Source organism: Notamacropus eugenii, chromosome 5 (genome assembly GCF_028372415.1).
Source record: "Notamacropus eugenii isolate mMacEug1 chromosome 5, mMacEug1.pri_v2, whole genome shotgun sequence".
NCBI classification, from domain to species: Eukaryota; Metazoa; Chordata; class Mammalia; order Diprotodontia; family Macropodidae; genus Notamacropus; species Notamacropus eugenii.
The window spans coordinates 27,672,518-27,688,881 of NC_092876.1; the positions used below are offsets into that span (position 1 = coordinate 27,672,518).

The window sequence follows — 16,364 nt, forward strand, 5'->3', positions numbered from 1 at the left end:
GTAGAGAGGAAGGAACACAGAAAGAGGTAATCAGAGGCAGACAGACAGAGACAGAGAGAGGGAGACAGAGAAACAGAGTGAAGGGGGGGGGAGAGAGAGAGAGAGAGAGAGAGAGAGAGAGAGAGAGAGAGAGAGAGAGAGAGAGAGAGAGAACTTGTAAATAAACTGTTAAGGGAAAAAAAAGGTTTGTCTGTCAAATTGTTGTCATTATATAACCTGTTCTCCTGGCTCTGTTCACTCCTTTCTGTATCAGTCCATATTAACCTTCCCAGTTTTTCTAAGACAATCCCCTCCATCATTTCTTATAGTACAGTGGTATATCCACCACATTTGTGTACTGTTCAGCCATTCTCCAGTCGATGGGCAAATCTTACCTGTTAATTCTTTGTCAATGAGAAAAAGAGCTGCTACTAATATTTTTGTGTTTCTTTGGAGCCTATTTCATTTAGAACTCATTCATCCCTTAATCTTGTTCAGACATTATTCTTTCACATTCCACTCTTTGTGATCCCATTTGGGGTTTTCTTTGAGGTAATTGGGGTTAAGTGACTTGCCCAGGGTCACACAGCTAGTAAGTATCTAAGGCTGGATTTGAACTCAGACCCTCCTGACTCCAGGACTGGTGCTCTATCCAGTGCACCACCTTGCTGCCCTACGTTTGGGGTTTTCTTGGCAATGATACTGAAGTGGTTCACCATTTCCTTCTCCAGCTCATACATAGATGAGGAAACTGAGGCAAATGGGCTGAAGTGACTTGCTCAAGGTCACACAGCTAGTAAGTGGCTGGGGCTGGATTTGAACTCAGGAAGACTCATCTTCCTGACTTTAGGCCCAGCATTCTATGTACTGCACCACCTGGCTGCCTTCCCTTAATCTACTCTCCCTCTATTTCCCCTTGCCCAATCTCAATTTTCCTTCCTATTTCTCTATTTGGTAAAATATATTATTGTTGTTGCACCTTTTAGGTAGTCCAATGGTTCTTCAATCATATCTCTTTGACGTTTTCCATGCCCATTGTTTTTGCTGTAAGACACATTATATTTTCTTCTATTTTTCCAGCCTTTTCACTTTAATTTAATATATCTTATTGTCTCATAAAATTATTAGCTTCTGTTTGGTCCATTAGAATTTTCAGAGAGTTTATTGCTTGGGCAGTTTGGTTCTCAAATGGATTTATCCAGAACTAATTTCTCTGCTGGCTTCCACTTTCGTATCTCTGACTGCTTACTGGGCACCTCAAGCTGGGTGTTAAACACAACCATATCTTAAACACAACCATATCCAAAACTGAACTCATTATCTTTCCTTCCCCCTCCCCAAATATTCTGTTACTATCAGAGACAGCACTTGCCTTCCTTGTCTTCCTGCAAATGCCAGCCAAAATAACATCTTTCCTGATCCCCTGTAATTCTAGTGCCTTCCCTCTGTTGATTATTTCCAATTTATCCCACACAGAGTTTGTTTGTACATATAATTGTTTGCATGTCATTTCCTCCATTAGAATGTAAGTTCCTTGAGGGAGCTGTGGACTAGTTTTTACCTTTCTTTGTATCCCTAGAGCTTAGCACAGTGCCTGACACATAGTAAGTGTTTAATAAACACTTACTGACTGACTAGAAAAAGTATTATTTAAAAAATATTTATATATATTTCAATCAGCAAAAAATTTTCTTTTCCTCCCATCCCAAACCCTTTCCCCTATTGAATAATGGGGAAAAAAACCCTACCAGTTACAAACATGTACAGTCAAGCAAAACAAATTTATTCATTGGCCATGAGCAAATATACGTGTGTGTATTATATATATATATCATTTATAAATGATAAAATGACTTTGATTACGTGAAACCGAAAACCTTTTCAAGCAAAATTTCATTACTAAGCTTATGTCTCTAAGAGATCATTGATAAGAAGATAGCCTCCATATACATCAAAATTTTTATAATGGCACTTTTTGTGGTAGCAAAGAATTGGAAACAAAGTAGTTGCCCATTAAAGAAAGGCTAAACAAATAATGTCAGAGTGCTGTAAGAAATGATGAATTTGACATATACTCAGAAGGATGGGAGTATTTATATGAATGATATAAAGTGATAGAGCCAGGGATATCATGGATACAATGACTACTCCCACCATATAAATGAGAAAAACAGCACCACTAAAAATGAATCGTACGAGAACAAACTTGGCCCCAAAGGAGCACATAGGAAAAGATGCCTCCCCCACTCCTTGGTAGAGAGAGGGGGTGCTCAGAGATGTGGAGCAGTCTACAGAAGGGCAGATTTTTTAAGATATTAATCACTTTTACAGAATTTTTTCTCTTCCCCTTTTTCTTTAAAAAAATTCTTTCTTATAAATCATTATTCTGTGGGAGGAAGGAGGAAAGAAGAAATTTAGGGGATGTGATAACAAAAGTTATCAATGAAAATTCATTCTAAAGAAAAGGAAGTTTATGGGTCCCTTCCAGAGGGGTGCAAAGGAATGATGGTGAATAGTGCCCTTAGAAGCTGTATCTTGGTGTGTGGCCCCCCACCCCCAGAGGAAGATGTTCCTGGGTCTCTGTTTTCCACCGATGGGCAATGACCATAACTCTCCTTAACTTATGGTGCCTTGAACGTCCATTGGTCCATTTGCATTTGCAGTGATTGCTTGTGATGCAACATTTTCTAGTCATGCGCTGGCTGGGTGTTTCTCTTGACTAGAGGTGTTCTAGTAGAATCTGGACAGTCAGTCCCAATGTCATTGAGGGGTTATTGGTTAGCTGGAGGTGGGACTAGATGAGTTCTAAGGTGCTGTCTAATTCTTAGGTTCTGTACTCTGTGATTGTTATTAGGATGGGCGAAGAGTGTCTTGAAGGAAATGCATCTTCCTTGGGACTCTAGAGGGAGTCTGGTTCCCCATCCATGAATTCTGATGCTTTACAATATTCCCCTTTCCCGTCATTCCAAGAATCACAAGACACTGAACTCTGGGGCCACTATAGATTTTATTGCTGGGAGTGAAAGGGAGAGGGAGAGCTCCCAAAGGGAGTAGGAGGTCGCACTGTGCAGAACTTCAGGTAGTGGTTGGATCTCCAAATACAGGTGGTTTTCTTCTATTATCTGGAACTCCAGGCAGGACTCCTGGTGGGTGGAGTTCATTACCAAACTCCCATTGGCTGGAATTCTACACTGCAGTAGGAGCTCTGGGGATAAGAAAGGCAAGGGCGAGGCTCCAGGTGATGTGTACATGTAGGGGGCCAGTAAGGCAGAGGCCCTTATTTCTGAGCAGGGATCATATCATCAATGGACTGACCCTTCTCCAGTTTCTTCTCCATCTCCACCATGAGTTTTACGCCATCCACTACCAACTGCACCTGTTCCACCTCTGAGGAACCCAGTCGGTCTGCGTTGGATACATCAAACACAGAGCCCACAGCTGCTGTGTCCACACCACCTGTGGGGAAGGTAGGAAGGAGAGGATGGGGAAATAGTTCAAATCAAAATGCTGTTGTGTTTGAGTGCAGGGGCAGGGACCAGGGACGTGGAGACAGATACCCAGCACTCATGGAACTATATGTCACCTACCTAGCTATCAGATATTGCAATATTATTGTCATCTAGCATTTATAGAGCACCTACTTTGTGCCAGGAACTGTGCTAAGCACTTTACAAATACTATGTATTTTGATCCTTACAACAACCCTGGAAAGGAAGTGCTATTATGATCCTGTTTTATGGTTGAGGAAACTGAGGCAAACAGAAGTTAGGTGACTTCCCCAAGATCACACAGCTACTAAATCTGTGACTGGATTTGAATCCAGGTCTTCCTGACTCCATTCCCAAGCTCTCTATCCACTGTACCACCTAGTTGCCCTAATATATAATATCCATGAAGGTGGAGGAAGCCAATGCCCATGGAGACAGCCAATATTCATGGAGTTGCATGGAGCACCCAATATTGATTGTAAGAGCCAACACCCATGGGGCTATATAACACCCATGAAGATATCCAATGCCTATCCAATTTTATTGGGTTGACTAACATCCACAGGCACTCAGCTTCAGTCCAAGGAGATAATGAATCATCACAGAGGTCCCTAGTCCAGTCCCCATGGAGACATTCAATAACTGTCCAGGACAATGCCTCGTATCAGGGGTGGGCCAGACCACATTCATAAAGGGTCGCTGAATGAGCGAGTACCCACCTGTGCCCCGCTTCTGCAGACGCAGGCGGGTGAGGATCTCTTCAAACTTGGGGTGCTTGCTGAGGTGTGCCAGTTTCACGTGCACACCCCCACGCAGGCCAGTACCAAGGTTGGAAGGGCAGGTGAGGACGTAGCCAAGATGTTCATTCCACATGAAAGGGTGGCCAGCCTTCTTGAAGATCTCTTCAATCTGGGGATGAGGAGGAGGAGAAAAGATGGGTCACTATGATAAGGGAAGTAGTCATCATAAGGGTATAGAGACTGTACCTGTGATTTCCTCAGTATAAGGCACATACACAAAGTCTGTGTCTGAGGCTCAAATGAACCCAACCCTTCCTGACTCCAAGGCCAACTTTCCACCCACATCCTGGCTTCCTCCTGGTAATCACAAAACCTCCTATATATTTAGCCCTTCTCCCAGAACCCTGTGTAGTTGGTGGTGTGAGGATGATAATTCTTATTTCATAAAGGGATAGATGAATGTCATGTAAGGCAGTGGGATCTAGGCGACAGAGAGTCAACCTTAGGGTCAGGAACACCCACGTCCAAGACTTGTCTCTGCCACCCACTGTGACTCTAGGCAAGTCAGGAAGGTCCAGAAGATGAAATTTCAGACAAGCTTCCCTGAGAGAGAGTTTTCCCACCAGGGTTTTCCATATAGCCAGGAGACCCTAAGCCTGGACAAAAACACCTGCTACAAGTGGAAGTTCAGAGAGATGAAGGGTCTCTTGGCTAGGAAATTAATACTCAAGCTGGAATTGGAATCCAGGGTTTCTGACTCCAAGGCTGTGGCTCTACACTATCATCCCCACATCCAGGGAATTCTGATGAAATAATTAGGTCAGGGGTGAAAGTTCAAAGTCAGAATTCAAGGGCTGTTGCCCCAAGACATCAAGTCAGAGAGAATTCTTCCTGGGCCTCAGTTTCCACATTTGTAAAATGAGGAAGTTGGATAAGAGAGCCCCTGATGTTCTTCCCTACCTTAAATTTGTGACCCTCTGCCCATTTCCATGCTGATGCGTGTCCTTCAGAGTGTGCAGAGGTACCAGGAATAACAAGTTATTCCAGAAGGATGCCAAATGGCTCCCTGCTTTTTCCCTGAGGTCTCACACCTGGAGAGGTCCTCCTGGCCCTGCCAAGCAGGCACCCTCACTGCATCTTTTGGTCCTAATCTCCCTTGTGACCTTCCTCCCTTGCCTCCCCCCCACTCCCCAAAAGCTGGTGTTCTGAGGCCTTCCCAATGGGGCTCCCACTGGCCTCTCATTCTCCCCACCCTGCACTTGATCTGAGTGCACTCCAGAGTATTTCCCCCTGCCACCCATTGTCTTCTATTGATTTTCTATCAGTTTTCTATGTAATTATATCAACAACACAATCAGCATTTATGAGGCATTCTCTACGTGCCAAGCACTGTGTTACATGCTGCAGATTCAAAGAAAGGCAAAATTAGCCTCTGTTCTCAAGAAGCAGGCAAGCTAATAGACCTGTAGGCATACCTATACATATGTGCATTTATGCCCATGGGACATTATATACAGACATATGTATCACGCAGACACAATAAATAGTACACACGTGTGCCTATGCACGCGCACGTATGTGTATCATGTGGACAACACATTGTGTATATGTATGTACATGTACACACATATATGTGTCATGCAGTCATAGTATACAGTATATATACTACGGATATATACACACAAATAGTATGTATGTGCGCTTAGTGTGTATACACACGATATGCATGATATATAACATATAATACACATATTATATAACATGCATGTATATACATGTGTATTTAATATATTACATATTATCATGTGTGTACACATGTGTGTGCATATTATATATGTACATGTCTCCCCACATAAAATGTAGGACTGTCTTTTGTCTTTGTATCTCCAATGCCTAGCACAGAGCTTGGCACATAGGGTTCATTGTTTGATCACCCTAGGCACCAAAGTCTCCAGGGACAGTTCTGTCTGAGACTTAATACCCATTTTCATGGTGCTTTAATGTTTACAAAGCACTTTCCCCAAAATATCCCTTTGAGGTAGGCAGTGAAAGCTTTATTATCTCCATTTAGCAAAGGGGGAAACTGAGACCCATGGTGACATAGGAGGTGAGTTGAGATCATATAATTTTTAGATCTGGAAGGACCTTTAGGGACTGTCTAATCCAGAGGTTCTTAACCTTTATTGGGGCATGGAACCCTTCTCAAAATAATAGTTTTAAAACATACAATAAAATACAAAGGTTTACACAGGAAAGCCTAGGTTAGTGGTGCCATTTTTTCCCATCTGAGTTCATAGACCTCCTGAAATCTATCCATAGATTCCTTGCCTGATCTAATCCAAGCCTCTCACTTTGCAAATGAGGCAAGAGACCTAAAGTACAATCTTCGTATCATAGATTTAGCCCCGGAAGAGACCTTAGAGACCTTTCCTGCTACAGATGAAGGAGCTGAGACACAGAGGGCCAGGTTGCCAAGGTAACAGGGACTAGAGCTGTCTTGGAACCAGGATCTGAACCCAGGTTTCCTGACTCCTAATCCTGGGTTGTTTTCATTCCATAGCCACAAGGAGGGTGGTGTCAGGGGCCAGAGGTCAGGAGTCAGAACCCACCTTCTGCAGCCCCACACAGAAGCGACGGAAGACCTCCTTCATGTTGCCTCCCTTCTCCATGGAGATGACTCTCAGATGATCCTCCTCATTCACCCACACCAAGAAGCTCTTGTTGTCGTTGTGCCTGAGGGATGAAAGAAAGGGGATCAGAGAATCATTGGGCTCCCCAAATCCCCTGCTCCCTCCCCCTCCCTGAACTGGCTATCCAACTTGGGGAGGGACTGTAGACTTGGAGGAGGAATCAACTGGGAGAAGGTGTAGAGTTCTGAGAAGTGCCCCTGTAAACAGTAGGGGCAGAATCATAGCATGCTCAGGTCATAGAATGGCGGGCTCCTCCAAACTCAGAGTTTTCCCATCATCCTTCTCTCATCTCCTCTGAGGCCTGAAGAGTTCTAAATTTCTAGATTCTCAGCAGACTGGCATGTCAGCATCCTAGGAGGAGGTGGTTAGGTGGTTCTCATGTCCTAGATTCTGGGAATCATGAGAATCCTCAATTCAATCATCCCCAAATTTTAGAATTTTATGTTTTTAGCCTTAGAGCTGGAAAGAGCCATTGAAGCCATATTGTTCAAGTGCTTCGTTTTGTTAACAAGGAAACCTGGACCCAGAGAGAGAAGGAATTTGTTCAAGGAAACATAGTTCACACATGGCAGAGCCAGAATTTGAGGCCAAAAACTCTGATCCCAAATCAAAAACACCTCCCAGTGATACCATATTGGAATTTGAACTTTCTGAAACTTAGAATCTTAGGATTTTGGAATTCTAGAATCCCAGGAATGCCCAGCTCTTAGACCTTACAGAAGTTGGCCAGCTCCACTCCCTCTTCATATGTGTAACCCCAAGCCTGGGGTGGATGCTGAGGGTGAGTGTATTTAAGGAGACATGACTCCTAACTGGCTGAGAGAATCTGGAACCAGGACACTTTGTAAGTGGGAGAGGGATGTCCACCAATCTGTTGGAGTCATCCTTGAAGAAAGGACCTTAAGAGACATCCCTCAAGAGATAGGAAAGGAATTTAGATTGGCCAGAGCTCTGGGGACACAGCCACTTGGAGGAACTGAACCCCACCATGTCTCTTGTCATGGTACTTGCAGCCACAGAGACTGCTAAGATTATTTCTGTTTCTAATTATTCTGTCCTTTTTTGACAGAGGATTACTAGCTATTCATGAGGGTCTTTTGTGGGGCTGTCAGCATGTTCCTCCTTGAGAGGAGTCAGGGAAATGGCTTTCATCCTGAACCCAGACCTAGACCTGAGTCTAGAGATATTTGAGGTAGGTAGATGCCAGTCTAGAGTAAGACTAGAGGAGAGATCTCTCAGCCTCAATGGTCCTGTCCTTCTTCCTATCCCCAACAGCCGTCAGCATAGCACCAGCAAAAGTGACCAGATACCAGATCCTATCTGTCTACACCCTCCATGAGTCTTATCTCTGTGTTTAACCAAGACTTCAAATCTATCTCCATCTTGGGTGTAGATGAGGAAACTGAGGTTCAGAGAGGGAGGGGAAGGGACCTTCTCCAAGTCACGTAGGATGGTGGATGCAGAGCCTGGTACACGTTCTGCTACTGGAAGCTCAGTGGGAGGGGGGTCCTCACCAGATGCCGCGGGCATCGGGCCAGTCCCGGGCCATGCCAGAGGCCAGGAGCAGGGGGGAGACGGGCTTGTCAAAGAGGAAGTGGTCATCAATCAGCTGCTGCTGTTCCTTCTCTGTCATGCTCTTCAGAGGGTAGTATTTGCCCTTGAACTCCCCAGTCAGACTGTTGAGGGCTGAGGGGTGGGGGGAGGTGGGAGAGAGAGGAGGGGGAAGAGAACAGAGCATGGAGTCAGCACCCAGGCCTTCTGGAGGGTGGCTGTGGGTGGAATCCAAGCGAAAGGTCCATGTGTGTTGGAGGTGTCTCTAGAGGGGACGTTTTAGAGGGACTAAAGACAAGGAATGGGGCACAGGGGCATGAAGTTTCTTCACTAAGGACAGACAGACAAGGTCTTTCCTGGCCTGGGAATCCTCACCAGCGACACTCAGGGATTCCACAGCGCGACGCTCGCCCCGGGAGCAGTGGGGGGGCAGGGTGTAACCCTTGATGCTTCGGCCAGTCCGGACGCGGCTGCTCAGCACGTAGTTGGGGTCTAGGTCATCACCACCCTGGGGGACAGTGTGGCATCAGAAGTTGGCTTAGGGAGGGATCACTGCCTCCTTTCACAATGACCCTCAGAAGGCACCTCTGGGCAGAAAGTATCCTGGCTCAACCTTGCCTGCCCTTCGGCCCCAGGCAAGACTCCTCTAACTGACTCCCTTTCCCTATCCTTTCATATACTCTCGTCCCTCCCCTTCAGTGCCCACCTTCCTCCATCTCCCCAACTGCCTCCATCAGAGCTGGTCTCCTCCACTCTCCCCACTTCCTTCCACCCTCAATCCCCCCACTTCCTACCCTTTCCTTCCCCCCCACAAACATTTCCCCAGGGGTTCCACCTTGAGGTTCTCATGGTTGAGGTCAGTCTTATGCTTGTCTGTGGGCTTGTAGCCCCCGTGCCGATCCTGAATGATGGGGTCAAACAGGTCCTTGAAGACTACGTAGGACTCCTCGTCACCAGCCACACAACCCACAGTCATGATGAAGGGGTGACCTGTGTGTGGGGATGAGAAGGAAGCCAAAAGTCAGAATCACAGAAGCTTAAAACAAACACAGAATGTCAGGGTTAGGAGGGCCCTTAGAACAGGAAATGTCAGAGCTGGGAAAAAGTGTATGGAATATCAAAGCTGAAAGAGGATTTAGAAATTGCTTGGTTCAGTAATTCACAAGCAGGACATTCTAGACTTGAAATCCATTGATGGAAATCATGGTAAAGTGACAAAAATAGGCAGGGATAAATGTAAAGTCTGACGCCTGGGCTCAAAAAAAAAGTCAATTTCACAAATACAAGATTGAGTTAGGCAACGGTGTGAAACCAAGATGAGGGTTTTAGGAGGAGCCAAGACCTGCACTTTGTATGACCAAATATGATACAGAGGCTCTTGTGAGATCTGAAACTGTGATTAGAGATGTGTGCCTTCCAAGGATAAGGCTGGCAGATCATGGTCGACTCCTAGCTGGTGTCTTGTGCTTGGACCTAGGAGCCACAGCTTTGATAATCCAGAGGCTGTCCAGGGAAAGTCTAATCCTAATTCTAAGCAGGAGGTGCAGGACCTACTGGTCCTACCACATGGGGATCCATTAAAAGAACTGGGAATATTTAACCTGGGGAAGATGGGGGTGACATGATGGTTGTCTGTAAAGATATGAAAGGTTGAGATGTGAGAGAGGGCTTTTATCTGTCCTGTTTGGCCCCACAGGCTGGTATCATGGAGAAGTTTCTAAGTGACAAATTTAGGCTTCAGGCTGATACTGAGAGGTAGCAATTTCCCCTCATCCCATGTCTTCATGCATCCATCAAGGTCAGATGGACCCTTGTGGGCAGTGGGATCACAGAATCCTAGATTAAGCATGAAAAGAATGAAAGCTCTGAAAGAATGGAGCTCAGAAGAAATCTAATAAAGGCAGTTAGTAGATAGATCACTGGGCCTGGAGTCAGGAAGACCTGAATTCAAATCCAGCCTTGGACACTTACTAGCTGTTACCCTGGGCAAGTCACTTAACCTGTTGGCCCCAGTTTTCTTATCTGTAAATGAGTACAATAGAGCCCATCTTCCAAGTGGGAGGACAAAATGAAATAGTGTTTGTAAAGCACTTTGAAAAGCTTAAAGTGTTATAATTTTTATTGTCACATCTTTATTTTAAAGATGAGGACACTGAGACTCAGATGGGGATGGGGAGGGCCTTGTCCATGGTCATGCAGGCATTAAGTAGTAGAGACTGTATCTGAACACAGGTCTGGTGATCGCCATTCCAACCATACCACCACAATGCCTCGTGGGATGGGAGGAGGGGTCCTTGCTCATATGTGGGTTGGAACATGTGTCTGTGCACGTCCTTCCAGTTTAGAAATCCTGGGATTCTGTGAAATGCTGATCTGGGATTCTGAGGGACTGGAGGTTGGGGCACGGTGGTGGCAAGGAGAGCGGGCCAGGAGATGCAGGCTGTGGCAAGAGAGAGCTCTCCAAGATACTGAAAATGAAAATTTTCACACCAAAGAAACTGTACCACACAATTTGTTTGTCCTATACCTCATTCCTATTGGGAGAGGAACCTAAGTGGCACAACGGATAGAACACTAGCCTTGGAGTCAGGAAGACCTGAGTTCAAATCTGGTCTCAGACACTTAATAGCTGTGTGACTCTGGGCAAGTCACTTAGCCCCGAGTGCCCCCCCCCCATATCATCTTAGGGTGAAGTAGAGGGAGCTTTGGATTTTCTCCATAGCACTCTGGGCTTCCACACAACAGAGTTTAGGAAGGTCAGAATGTGAGCCAACCACTTGGACAGATAGAGGGTATGGAGGCAAGGGGCAGAGCTGAGCATGGTCTCAGCCAGGCTCAAGCACAAGGATGCTAGAGGCTTTTGAGAGCATTTAGTCAAATGCAGAGATGTTGTAGGGGAGAAAACTAGCATCCTGAGAGGGAAAGAGGCTTGACCAAAGTCAGATAGCCACTCGTTGACCTAGCTGAGGGCTAGAACCCTGGTCTCCTACTCCCAGTTTAGGGCTCCCTGTGGGTCTGTTTGAGGGGTTTGTTTGGGGGAGGGTGAAGGGTGGGCAGGGGTCCCTCAGGGATTCTGAGATTACCTATGAGTTTTAAAAAGTCATATCTATGAGTCTTCCACAGACCTCACCTATGGAAATCACAGACATTTCTATGGGGTATTTATGGGATTCTGCATCCGGGGCCATCTCCAGTTGTCCTGGTCTATATCTGGCCCCTGGACCCACATGGCTCCAGAGGAGAAAGTGAGGCTGGTGACTGCATAGCCCTGCCTCACTTCAATCCAGTTCACTTGCATGTCATGACATCACCTCCGTGATTACAGAATGATAATGTTAGATCTGGAAGAAACCTCAGAGGTCATCTTGTTCAACCCCCTCACTTTATTGATGGGGAAACTGAGGCCCAGGGAAGTGAGGTCATACGGTAGTAAACCTCAGAAGTGATGCCAGAGACTCCCTTTTCTACTGTTCCTTACTGGGAGGGAAGGGACTGCAAGGCCACCTGAGAGGTCATTGGTGTGTCTCTGGGGGCCTGAGGTTGTTCGTTAGAGTTCCTAGGAGGATTCCAGAGTGGGCCTCTGAATGTATTTATGGTGGTCTGGGTATATCTATACCAGTCTCAGGGAGGTCTTCCAGGTGGTCCATGGGTATCTTTGCTTATCTATAAGAAGTCCTGAGATATCTGAGACTTTCAGGAGATTTTGAGTCTCCCTGGGATGTCTGCGAGGGTCCCAGATATGTCTTTGTGGGTCCTAAGAGTGTTTAAGGATGTCTCTGGGTATCCTGAATGTGTCTACAGGAGTATCAGGGATGTTTCTGAAAGTCCATGACTTGGCAGTCCCAAGAGTATTGGGGAGGTGGGGTTGGGGGGAGGGTTAGGATGTCCAGAAAAGGTCTTAAATGTATCTAGGATACATTTGGGCTTCTTGGGGGGTACTCTGAGTTTCTCAGGGGTGTCCATGGGAGAATCCCAGAGGCATCAGTGGAGGTCTTGGGGGGGGGTCTATTCTGGAGGTCCCTAGAGATATATATAGGGTCTTGGGCTTGTCCACTGGAGTCCTGAGTGTGTCTGGAAAGAGCTCCAGGATGTTCAAGGAAGGTGCTAGGTTTCTAAATGTTTTTGAGCATTCTGGTAGTATCTATGGGATTTCAGGGGTATTCAGGAAGGTCTTGGGGGCATCCTTTTGGGTTCTAGGGTTTTCTATAGGGATAGGTTTAGGATGTACCTCTAGAGGTCTCAGAGATATATGTAGATCATAGAATCAGAACCACAAAGAACTAGGAAGGCCATGGGGGTTTAACCCTCTCATTTTATAGCTAAGGAATCTGGGGCCAAGGAGGTTAAGTGATATGCATAGGGTCACACTGTAACTATCTGAGGCAGGATTTGAACCCAGGTCTTCTTGACTCCAAATTCTGTGCTTGATTTCACAAAGGTGGGATGAATTGTAGATTAGACTTAGAGCAAGAAAGGACCTCAGTGGTTGCCTAACCCAATCCCTTCATTTTGCAAGTGAAGCGTTGAGCCCAGGCCACACACACATAGTAAGATACAAAGCTGGAATTCGAACTCCCATCTTCTGACTCTAAATCCAGCCTACCTTCCTTCCATTGCTCTACACTGCCTGCCTGGGGTGTCTTTTGGAGTCATAGTAGGCTCCAAGTGTGTCTGTGGGGTCTTAGGCATGTCTGTGATGGTTCTGGGAGTGTTTGGATCATTTCTGGATACTCCAAGTTGTTCATTAGCTTCCTGAGGTTGCTCCAGGGGCCTCTGAGTATTTACAGTAGGGATCCTGGGGATGTCTGTGGTAGATCAGGAATTGTACAGGGGTGCTGTGACATATGTCTATGGTCATTTCTGAGTGTCCCAGGATTATCCATTGAGTTCCCAGACGTGTCTATTAGACTCTCAGAGTATCTGAGTAAGAACCCAAGTTAGGTCCCAGGTGTGTCTATGGGGTCCTGGGGATGGGTCTATAGTGGTTTTGACTAGGGAGAATTTATGACTATTTCTAGGGTCTTGGACAGTGTTCAGCAGGGTTCTGGCGTATCTGTAGGGGCTTCAGAGTATCTGAGTTAGATTCTTGGCATGTCTGTGGGGATGTCTAGGAATATATAGGGATGCTGGGGGTGTTTATGGCTATCTCTGGGGTCCTGGAAGTATCTCAGGTGACTCTGCGAGTGTCTTTAGGAGCCATGGGGTGTTCATGACCATCTTGGGGAGTATCTAGGGTGGCTCTGGGAGTGTTTCTGGGGGCTGTGGGACAAGCCTCACTCCCCATCACCCTTGCTCGGCGCTGGGTCTCTCACCTGGGTTGTCCACACCAGTCTGGATGACATCATCCAGGGTGAAGCCGGAGGGTGTCTCCTTGTCCCGGAGTTTCTTGTACAGTTCTGGAGTGAGCGCCTTGGCCATGTGGTTGTTGTGTTTGCTCAGGTCTGGGTACTCCTCCTCCGGCTTGAAGTTGAGCTTATATTTGTTGTGGGTGTTTCCGAAAGGCATGGTGGTGGCAGGGTAGGGCCTGTGGGACAGGAGCAAGAGTCACTAGGGCCAACTGTAAGGGCTTGGCTAGAGAAGAAGGACTCCAGATGTCAGAGAAGGGTTGTCCTGATGGGAAGGCTCTTTTAGCTGTGGCCGCTGTGGCAAGATCAAGCTAACTTGGAGCCCAAAGAATCTTAGCCTCGGTAGCACCTTCGAACCTCAGACCCCAAAGAATTCTGGGCTTGGAAGAACCTTACAACTTTGAACTCCAAAGAATTTTTGCCTTGGTAGAATCTTAGAAGCTCAGACCCTAAGGAATCTTAGACTTGGAAGAATCTTAGAACCTCAGACCCCCAAAGAATCTTAGATGAGGTAGAACTTTAGAACCTTGGACCCAATAGGGTCTTAGACTCAGAAGAACCTTAGAACCCTGTCAACAGAAAATTAGTCTTAGTAGATCCTTATAGTATTAGACCCAATAGAATCCTAACCTCTTAGAAACTTTGACTCTTAGAACTGTAGGATTTGAGACTCTAGAATGTCAGCTGGATGGATTTTGGATGGATGGAAGTAGTCAACAACTTCAATGGGAAATCAAGGCCAAAGAAGGGAAGACTGCTACAGCATTCTGTCAGACCAGAACCTGGGGCTCCTGACTCTCAGCAGAAGGGAGGAAAGGAGCTAGGAGCAGACTCAGAGGTCTGGGAAGGAGGTTGGGAGAATTTTAGGGGTTGAGTAGAATTGCAGAAAGTCTTAGTAGAGGGGAAAACATTAGAGTTGGGGAAAGGTTGGGGACCAGATCTCAGTTTTCTCATCTGTAAAATGGTAGGGTTGTACTAAATTATCTCTAACATCTCTCCCAGCTCTAAATGCTACTGTGCTCCTAAATTAGGGAAGACTGGGGGAAAGGGGAGATGAGGGGCAGAGAAGGGGAATTACAGGAGTGGGGGAGGGCAGTTGGAGCTGCCATCCCTGGGGGGATATTTTTAGCCTATGGACTCCACCCCCCACAGCTGTGGCCATTCTCTCTCCCCTCCCCCTCCACATTCCGGGGGCTCTGTTTGCACCGAATCAGCGGCTCTGGAGCCAGAGGGGAGACAGGAGAGGACAGTGGCAGAGGACACCAGCCTATCCCAAAGGGCTAGACAAGATCAGCCAGCAGCTGTTGGTCTCAGGGCCCCCTGAGACCTGACATAAAGCTCCTGTGCAGGGCACACACACCCAGGGGCACACATGTGCACACACAGGGGTACACACACAGGTGCACACACACAGTCATCAGGGAGCCCCCCCACCCAGAGATGCCCAGAAAGTCACCATGCACAGACATATGGGGGCACACCAGCAAAGGCACAGGCAAGGTCATGGAATCACACAGTTAAAGCTGGAAGGACCATCCAGGTCAGTTGTCAGGATGGGAAAACTGAGGTCCAGAATCAGTCAGTTATAAGGAGAGGCAATCTATCATAAGCAGACACAGAGAGACCCATGGTTGTATACACACACACACACACACACACACACAGTCACACAGGCCCACAATGATACACAGGTACAGGGAGAGTCACACAAAAATCCGGAGGGACCCAACAGCACCCACCAAGTCACATATGGTCACAGACAGGACACAGCCAGCCAGCCAAACTGAGCAGACCTACAAGGAGATTCAGGGTCATTCCCATCTAGACATAGCTGTAAGGTCCTAGTCAGATAGGAGCCGACCCTATCCAGGAAAAGGTGGGGAGACAACTTTAGCCCCTTCCCTCTTTAATTCCCCCCAGCCTTCCCTTCCCTCCCTCACCCTTTCCTTCCAGACCCCTTGAGACCATACCTGGGCTGGGCTGAACTGGACTTTCTCTGTGTCCCCTACAACTGATGGGTGACCCAGGGGTCTAGCAGGGTGGCCCCTGACTTATATAGGAGAGCCAGAGGGCCAGGCCAGCCCCCTGGAGGGTGGGAGGGAAGCTGAGCTGCCCACTGGGCATCATGCCCAGGCAAAGGAACACGTTTGGCCCTAGGTTCCCCCCAGCTGGGCCCTGGGGTCCAGGAGTGCCTTGTGGCCTGAGCCCCACAGGATACCTTGTATGGACGACTGAGGGGAGCCCAGCTTGCTCCCTCCCAACAACAAATGCTGAGTTGCACTGGAAGGAACAGCTGGCTCCAGGCTGGGGACATTGGCAAAGAAGGGGAGGACACGTCCCTGGTTCCTGGCCTGGGCCCTTCCCCCTACTTGGGCCAGGGTCCAACTCTCCAGTCCTAGATAGCCCGGGGCCCCACATCTATCAATCTCTTATCCCTCCCCTCTCAACTTATCCTTTCACACCCTCCTAGGACCCTTGTCTTCCCACATCCTCAGACCCTAAGCCTGACCTTTAACCCCTCACTTCTTCCCTGGCTCCAACCCTCAGCCTTAGAATTCCACCTTTAAATTT

At 47.1% G+C, this 16,364-nt stretch overlaps 1 protein-coding gene across 1 annotated transcript; it reads right to left on the reverse strand.

The window, feature by feature from the left end:
* Window positions 1–2,967: 2,967 nt before the first annotated feature.
* Window positions 2,968–15,853, reverse strand: CKM (creatine kinase, M-type). Its single transcript, XM_072608016.1, has 8 exons — window positions 15,764–15,853; window positions 13,761–13,972; window positions 9,284–9,438; window positions 8,824–8,956; window positions 8,412–8,583; window positions 6,817–6,940; window positions 4,187–4,376; window positions 2,968–3,435 (listed from the first exon to the last, which is right to left on the reverse strand). Exons 2-8 carry the CDS (start codon window positions 13,951–13,953, stop codon window positions 3,257–3,259), a joined length of 1,146 nt encoding a protein of 381 aa, XP_072464117.1. The 5' UTR covers window positions 13,954–13,972; window positions 15,764–15,853; the 3' UTR covers window positions 2,968–3,256.
* Window positions 15,854–16,364: the final 511 nt, after the last annotated feature.